The sequence below is a fragment of the Quercus lobata genome, chromosome 6 (assembly GCF_001633185.2).
Source record: "Quercus lobata isolate SW786 chromosome 6, ValleyOak3.0 Primary Assembly, whole genome shotgun sequence".
Lineage (NCBI taxonomy): Eukaryota > Viridiplantae > Streptophyta > Magnoliopsida > Fagales > Fagaceae > Quercus > Quercus lobata.
The window spans coordinates 31,114,867-31,123,507 of NC_044909.1; the positions used below are offsets into that span (position 1 = coordinate 31,114,867).

General features: G+C 36.0%; 2 protein-coding genes across 2 annotated transcripts; both read right to left on the reverse strand.

Annotated features, from left to right (window-relative positions):
• Nucleotides 1–240: 240 nt before the first annotated feature.
• On the reverse strand, nucleotides 241–6,835 carry LOC115950120 (egg cell-secreted protein 1.4-like). Its single transcript, XM_031067367.1, has 3 exons — nucleotides 6,712–6,835; nucleotides 6,520–6,636; nucleotides 241–708 (listed from the first exon to the last, which is right to left on the reverse strand). Exons 1-3 carry the CDS (start codon nucleotides 6,833–6,835, stop codon nucleotides 368–370), a joined length of 582 nt encoding a protein of 193 aa, XP_030923227.1. The 3' UTR covers nucleotides 241–367.
• Nucleotides 6,836–7,683: 848 nt separating this feature from the next.
• Nucleotides 7,684–8,347, reverse strand: LOC115950121 (egg cell-secreted protein 1.4-like). Its single transcript, XM_031067368.1, has one exon. It carries the CDS (start codon nucleotides 8,074–8,076, stop codon nucleotides 7,684–7,686), a length of 393 nt encoding a protein of 130 aa, XP_030923228.1. The 5' UTR covers nucleotides 8,077–8,347.
• Between the last annotated feature and the right edge of the window lie 294 nt (nucleotides 8,348–8,641).

An 8,641-nucleotide genomic window follows, 5' to 3' on the forward strand; every position in this document is an offset into this window, starting at 1 on the left:
CAAAAAAATTTTAATCTAATTTAAGTATATATATATATATATATATATATATAGACACTACTTACTAATGAAACATATTTGAAGACATGAGATGCATATATAGCTATCACAGAAAAAAAAATTATTATGTGGTTCATTATTACATAGTGGACTAGACCACATCAAAAACCCCAACATGGACCCATGGAGCAAGACAAAGAGACAAACCCAATTTGCCCCAGGAAATATTCCATGTAAACACAAACGAAAATAAAGCAAGAGAGGGACATGACAGTAACTGGAAAAGGAGTAATTACTGTCTAGAAATCCTGTCTGAGAACTTCGGAACTTTGTGTTACGACCTTTTATATATATTTGACCCCAATGTTTAAGCCTGAGGCAGTGGTGAGGCAGCAGGAGGAGCTATAGAAGGCACCACGGCTTCTGCGTCACAATAACCTCTTAGAATATTGCCTTCCTCAGCTGTGAAACCGAGTGAGGTGAGCATGGCAGGCCAGCAATGATGTGTTATGATAGTAATGGCACGGCAACAATCTTGGCCAATATCAGTTTGGCCATTGAGGAAGAAAGTGACAATTTCATTTGAGCAAGATTTGAGCTCCAATAGAGCATTCCAACAAGGGACTAAGCCTTCACTGGTTTCAAGCCTCGCCGCAAGCCTGTGTCCAGGCTTAATGTACAAATCCCTTGTTGCAGTCACATTTGTCACTGCTAAGAGACATGCAAGGGACAGTAACATAAACACAATTTGGCTAGCCATTGGAAAATGATTTGTGTGTACGTGTTTAAGAGAGAGAGGGAGAGACTGAGAGATATGTAAAAGTTAAGAAGTGGGAGGCTATTTATAGAGCTGGTGATGAGGGAGAGGAAAGGATTGAGTGAGTTTTAACCATTGCATAATGATAATGGGGTTTAATTGTATTAATCAAATGGAGTTAATAGCAGATGATGGGTTTCTGTAACTTCCATTGATCAAATTAACAAGATTTTAGGAAGCTGAAAGTGCATCTAAGTTTTCTAGAAATTTATGGCAAGTGATGGCTCATTTGTGAGAAGCTTAAGCAACTTCTTCTACCACATATGTTATATGTAGCCCTCAAACTTGTAACGCACAATTTTTCCCATTGCCTTTCTTTTTATGCCTTTAGGAAGGATTATAGTTCAAGACTTCAAGCATTTATGGACTGCAAAACCGTTTAAATCCGGTGGTTGGGCATCTTTTTTTTTTTTTTAATTGGACATCATTGTTGTGCTTGGCTTTTTCTTTTTTTTTTTTTTTAATGGAAAATTTGTCTTTGTTATTAACACAACTTGCATCAAGAGCATCCGCATAAGTGGATGTAAAATTTCTATCTATTTTGCACCCAAAAAAAAAAAAAAAACTTTATCTATTTTGCACATTTATTTTTACAAAACACCCACATCAGTTTGTTTATTCTACTATCTATTTTATTTAAATAATAATATTTCTTTAATTTTTTATTATATCAAACAAACAACTACCCACATTGCTCCACCCACCTATTTTTTTCTTTTTCTCACGCCAACCCTCTAAACCATCTCCCTCTTTCTTGTTCTCCTTTTCCTTCTTCCTTCTTCTCTTTATTCTTTCTTCTTTTTCTTCTACAGATTTCTCAAACTCAAACCAACCTCACTACCGTCATCATCACACTGTCGCCAACAACCCAAGCAAGCCCTAGTTGCAGCAACCCAGCACCACCACCTCCGATCTTGATGTAGTGCTGCCATGGTCCTCACTTGACTTCATCTGGGTTTTGGTTAATTTTGGGGTTTGATTTCATCTGGTTCTTGCTAGTTCTATGATGGATTATTGCTAGTTTTAGTTTTTGGGTTTTTGTATTATGATGGGTTATTGCTAATTTTAGTTTTTGGGTTTTGTATTTGGGTGGTACCACCTTGATCTGTGGTTGAGGCTAGGCAGGAGTGGTTTTGTGATTTTGTTGTTGGAAGAAAATAGAGATCGGTGGTTGAGGCTAGGGCAGGGGTGATTTTGTGATTTTGTTGTGAGAAGGAGACAGAGGGGAAGAACAAGATGAAGGGGGAGAGAGAAAAAAAGAATAAAAAAATCATTTACACATAAACAGTAATTGCGCATATATGCACGGTTACTGTAGCACTTTTGTATATATGAACAATTTTGCAAGTATTTAAGTAGGTGTTTTTTTTGTTAAAATATGTCAAATTAACCAATTTTTGTATTTTGCACAATTTTGTAGATGCGGTTGCTCTCAGTGATTACATATATTGACATAATCTCATGTTTTGAAATCTTTACTAAATGAAAGTTTGATAATTTGGTTAGAATAGCCACTAACATGATTGGATGCTAGTCTTTGAGAACAAAGTACATTGTCACATTCTCTACTAAATGGAAATTTGATTTCCGTTTGGAGATTAAAAAAGAAAATAGTGATGGAATGGAAGTGACAACAACGTCAATCATAATTATGCTGAATTGGAAATAACAGTTATAATTATTATGCTGATAACGGTCGTGGTGGTGGCTGTACTCGGAAAGGTAAAGGCAACAGTTGTATAAGGATATAGTCGTGCAGAAATGGTGGTAGCAACGTGAATCTTGTCAAGATCCTTTCCATTAATTTTAAAATCAGTAGAGTATTTTATATTGAAATTTTAGTTTTGCATGCATCTATAAGTGTAAATATAAAATTATTATTTTAAATCGATACTTTCTGTTTCAAAGCAAATGAGGATCATTTTCCGCGAGCAATATGTTGGTATGGGATAGTTGTGGCGGTGACAATAATCCAACAATCTTGTGTTGTGTCAATATAAAGATTAAAGAGTAATGGTGATGTATGAAATGTTATTACTGCTAAATTTTGTATGATAGTATTCTCCCTGTGAAGATTGAATTTGGGAACTGATGCATTGGATGCTTGAAAAACTTAAAAGTCAAAAATTTTAAATAAATCCCTTGTTGATCTAAACAAAAAGAAAATCAATTTTTTACATCCCCAAATTTTTACTTTGTAATAAAATCCCCCATCCAAATTCCAAACATAGCAATTTTTTTTTTTTTAGAGTAAACATAGCAAAAGTTGGTTAAAAAACATTTGACTTAAAAGGCTCGAAGTGTCATGTTAAGAGAGGCCTAATAAGCTTATTTGGACTCCAAACAATAAGGGTAACTTCACAGTCAAATCAGTATACTGGTCAGTTCTAGACTTGGATAACTATCTGCCTTAATCCAAGCTCTCTTGGAAAAGACTATGGAATCTCGAGGCCCCGGAGAGAATGAAGATGCTGCTTTGGAATACATCCCAACTAAGGAGAATCTTTGAGAAAGGATGCTAATACAGGATTCATGTCGTGCTTTATGTAAACATGAAATTGAATCTCCTATGCATCTCTTCATTGAATGCCCCATAGCCAAGGAGCTCTGGCACTCCTGCTGTTAGGGCTTAAAGCCTGAGGAACACTCAATTCAATCCCCTGAATCCCTCATCAAACTGATCCTTAATCCACCCAACGCGCCTTGCCCTAAGGAAGACCAGTGGCTTATTCCCCTTAATATGGCTTCTATCTTGGATGAAATTTGGTTCCTTAGAAAGTAGAAACCAATCTCTTCACAAGGGATCCCAGATTGATATCCAAGCTGCAATCACCAACATCCATGGAAAGTTTGCTGAATTCTCAGCCTTGTTTCTAGCAGAGAAACCACCTGTACCTCATCTAGCACAAGTAGCGTCTCAGTTGTCACGGACTCCTCCTCCCCCTAAGGAATGGATTAAAGTGACAAATATATTGCAATCACAGAGAAAGCCACTGCTGTAGCAGTCATCCCCCGCAACTATAAAGGTGAAGTTCTTAAAGTCTAGACCAAGATCATTCCTCTCTGCTTTCCACTTCTAGCAAAAGCAACCACCATCCTATGGGCTATGCAGTTGCACTTTCTGAAACATGGAACCAAGTCATTTTTGAAGGCGACGCTGAAGTCTGCTTTGACTCCCCTATTCCCCCCACCCAACCCCCCCCCCCCCACCCCCTCTTTTAAAAGAGAGTATAATCGAGCAGCCCATAAGGCAGCTAGATTGTCTCTTACTTCCCTCGAATGTTTTTGTTTCAATAATCACAGTCAGCTTGCCGCCTTAGTGTCTGTTTGTAAAGCTGACTGTTGTCCAATTTAATTCAATAAAGATTGAAGATTTTCAACCAAAAAAAAAAATGTTAAGAGAGACATATAGTAACGTCTCCTACTCCTATTGTTGGAAAATATGGCTAAATAAACAAGTTTTGATTCAACAATATAAACCCTAAAATATTAGCAATGACAAAAATAAATAGATAGAGTTAAAAAGATCTCACAAACTATAGAATCACGCAAAATGCATTGTCTTTAAAGGTTGATTCGTGCCACCCGGAGTAGAACTCGGTTTGAATGGCTCTCTTAGCCAAACAACCCCCCAAGATTAGACTACAATGATTTTTTCAAGTTGATCACACACTCAAGCAAGAAGAACTAGTAACAACCTTACTTGCCTTTCCTTTCCTTAAAAAAAAAAAAATATATATATATATATATATATTGAAACTGAAATTTCTGTGCAACAAACCAGAGCAAAACAGAGAGAAGATATGACTGGAGAAAAGGAAAAATATGACTAATGAATAGTGTAAGTTGTAGGGTTTTATAAGCTAACTAAGCAAAGGACATGGGCTGCTCCCAAAGGTTACTGTGCAAGCCAACAGGCAGCACATTAAATGCCCCAACGGGCAAAAGCAAAAGAAAGGGAAAAGGAATAAGACCCAAGAGAGATAGAGATCGACAAGCTTAAGTCCAACCCAAGCCCAACTCCAACTCTTAGCCCATTATCTTTCAAGCTATCACTTAAGTGATACAATGGTTTATAAACATACATGAGAACTCATCTCTAACCAATGTGAGACATAAGCACAGTTTAAAAGTTTGAAACACACATACTCCAACACCTATTAGTCTATGAATGATTATGTTGAAACAAAGGAGTCAACTTAAGAATGAGAGACATATGGTAATGTCTCCTATTAGTTTGTTTGGGTGAGACGAGATTATAATTATGTGGCTAATATGCTAGCCAAAGGGGGGGAGGGGGGGTTGTTGTGTTGGTAACCGGTTTTTGATTCCTAGAGCTTTTCCTCAAAGAGATATGTTGCTCTAGAGAATGATAAGCATTGGTGTCTAATTTTGTACTGCCCTTTGTTTTGTGGGTTGTGGTGAAGGTTGTTTGGGATTGTTTTAGGGGTTGTTTTGTGGGTTTTGTGAGTTGTGGTGGAGGTTGTTTTGTGGGTTGCTGGGTTTCGGGGGTTGTGGATTGTTTTACTAGGTGGCAGTTGATTGTGATTGATGGTGGCAGTGACTTGTTGTAGTTGGTGGTGGTAGTGGGTTGCAATGGTGGCTAGTAGTGGCAATAGATTGTGGTGGTTAGTGGTGGTAGTGGCTTTGTATGGTGGTGTGTGAGAGAGACAAAGAGTGGGATAGAGCAGGCAAAGAGGATGAGAAAGGAGAAAGAGAGAGGGGTTAGGGTGAAATGAATTTGTTGGGTTTATTATATTTATTTAATTGGATTGTTTATATTATTTTAATGTGTTGTGTATTAAAATAGAACGTTTGTTAAAATGGATAAAGTGGTCTTTTAAGTTGTTAAAAGCTATATTTTTTGACATTTTTGTTGTGAATGCTCTTAGTAGTAGCCAATAGCTACAACTCCACTCAATATTTTATTATTGAATGTGGATTTTGATAAATTCATTATTGAATTACATTTTCTTCTTATATTTTTCATGCTTAATAATTTTTTGAAAATTAAAGATCAATAGTTATGCTATCAATCAAATGTTTAAATTTCAAATTTTTGTAATCTAAAATTATCCATAAAGAACAAGTTTATGGATTATTAAGTAGTAAATAATATTTGATTAACACGAAATTTGATATATATATATTAAGAATATATATAAAAAAAAATTAAAAAAAAAAAAACCACTATATTGAATCATTGATTGCTCTAAAAGTTAAATAAGTAAACAGCTTTATGGAATTTATGAAAGACAAAACGACAGATTCTCTTGTTCCTTTAAGAGCAATCTTTCCTTATGAGATGAATTTTATGGGTATTATCATTTAATTTGACACACAGAACAAAGAAAATACTACTAACTTTTTTAGTAGACAATTTCTCATTTACATACTCTATTAGCAAGAAGCATTATTACAGGACAGTACAGTAAACAAAACATCAAATGCATGACATGAAGGACAAGACCAAACGCTTCCCAACCAACACACGGTTGAGTACTTAACTGGCATTAGGCTACTTAATTTTATTTGTTCAGAGTATCTCATCAGCATACTCTTGGAAGTACCTAATTATAGTTTTCCCCGAAGAGGATATAGTTTCTCATTCTTCATCATCTAAATTGTCCGACGTGAATATTGTAGCTGTGATGAGCCAGCAACAGAAGCTGTAGCAAGCCTAGGCACTGTATCACAGTAACCTTGCAGTAAATTGCCTTGCTTAGTGTTGAAACCAAAGGAAGTAAGCATGAAAGGCCAGCACTTATTGGTGAAAGTGGTTATGACTTGGCAACAATCAACGCTGAGACTGTTCTGGCCTGTAAGTACAAGAAGAAAGAGCTCATTTGAGCAAAACTTCTACTCCATGAGCAAAACCAAGCATTTGACTAAACCTTCTCTTGTTTCCAAGCTTGCTGGAACGTTGAATCCTGACTTTAGTGCAAGGTCCCTTGATGCAGTCACATCTGCCAAGAGGCTTGTGAGGACCAGTAAGATGAACATGTTTTTGATAGCCATAGTTTACCTGCGCGTGTTGTGGTTTGTATAGTTGTCTTTGATTCTGTGTATATGATTGAAAGAGTGGAGAGAGTTCTTTAATTTATAGGGGAAGGTACTTTAAATTAATTGAAGGTAATTGATATATATATATATATATATATATATAATAATTATATTTTTTTAGGTGTCAAAGAAAAAGAATTTTCTGTAATGTTATTGATCGAATAACTCTTATAGTAATGAAATATACATGATATTTGGGTCTAATGACACATTGGGAGTGAAACTAGCCAATGGAAATTATTTTGGTAGACATTTAGTGTGTGAAAATGTTTTATATATACTGAGAAAAGCTTTTTGTCAAAATAAAGATTTATTAATTTGTTGAAGAGTTGTTTTGGATTATTGATGCCCAAGAGAAGTGACTTTTGGCACCAATGAGGGAGGATTTAGTGGTCTTGTCAATATTTACTATGAATAGGTAGGATCCAATTATATATAGTTTAGCCTTTGGTTGAAACGCCCATTCAAAATATGCAAGAACAAGTACAGAGGAGTACAATGAATAGCTAAGTAGAATTGTATGAAACATCAGATTATCAAAACTTTTGTTTATTATGTGGTTGATTATTACATAGCAAAATAGACCACATAAAAAATCCCAACATGTCTTCAGGGAACGTGATAGAGAGACAAACCCGGTTTGCCCTAGGAAATAATTCTATGTAAAAGAAACCGAAAAAAAAGCAAGAGATCAGGGACATTGAAATCTTAAATATGGTAGCAAGTAAAAAATAGTACTGATAAACTGCATAGAGCTTCTTGCGCTTGGTACGACCTTTTATGCATATATGTAACCTCAACGACTAGGCCCAAGGCGCTGGTGAGCAAGGAGAAGGAGCTGCAGATGGAATGGAGGCTGCTGCATCACAATAGCCTCTTAGAATATAGCCTTCCTCAGCTGTGAAACCGAGTGAAGTGAGCATGGCAGGCCAGCAGTTATGTGTTATAATAGTAATGGCGCGGCAACAGTCAGGACCAATATCAGTCTGGCCATTGAGGAAGAAAATAACAATCTCATTTGAGCATGATTTGAGCTCCAATAGTGCGTTCCAGCAAGGGACTAAGCCTTCACTGGTTTCAAGCCTTGCTGCAAGCCTATGTCCAGGCTTAATGTACAAGTCCCTTGTTGCAGTCACATTTGTCACTGCCAAGACGCATGCAAGGGACAATAACATAAACACATTTATGCTAGCCATTGGAAAATGTTATGTGTATATGTTTGTCTATGAGAGTAAAAGATAGAGAGATATGTAAAAGTTGAGAAGTGAGAATCTATTTATAGAGCAAGTGATGAGGGAGAGGAAAGGACTGCATTAAGTTTAACCATTGTAATGATAATGGGGTTTAATTGTCTTAATCAAAAGGAGTTAACAGGAGATGATGGGTTTCTGTAACTGTCATTGATCAATCAAGATTTTAGCCTTAGGAAGCCGAAATTGCATCAAGTTTTCTAGGAATTTATGTCAAGTGGTGGTTTTTGTTTATACTGCTTGGTTTTTGTTTTCAATGGATTTTTTTGTAAATTTTTGTTGTGTCCTAGCTCTGCTGTTAAATATAATCTCATGTTTGTAATCTTTATTGAATAAAAATTTGATTATTTGGTTCGAAGAGTCGCCACTAAGATAAGCACTCTCTCATTCTCTACTGAATGAAAATTTGATTAATGCTTTGGAAAACAAGAATATTAGTGATGGCATGGAAGTGACAACAATGACATTAATGATAATTATATGTGCCGAATTGGCTATAAAAATAGTGTAA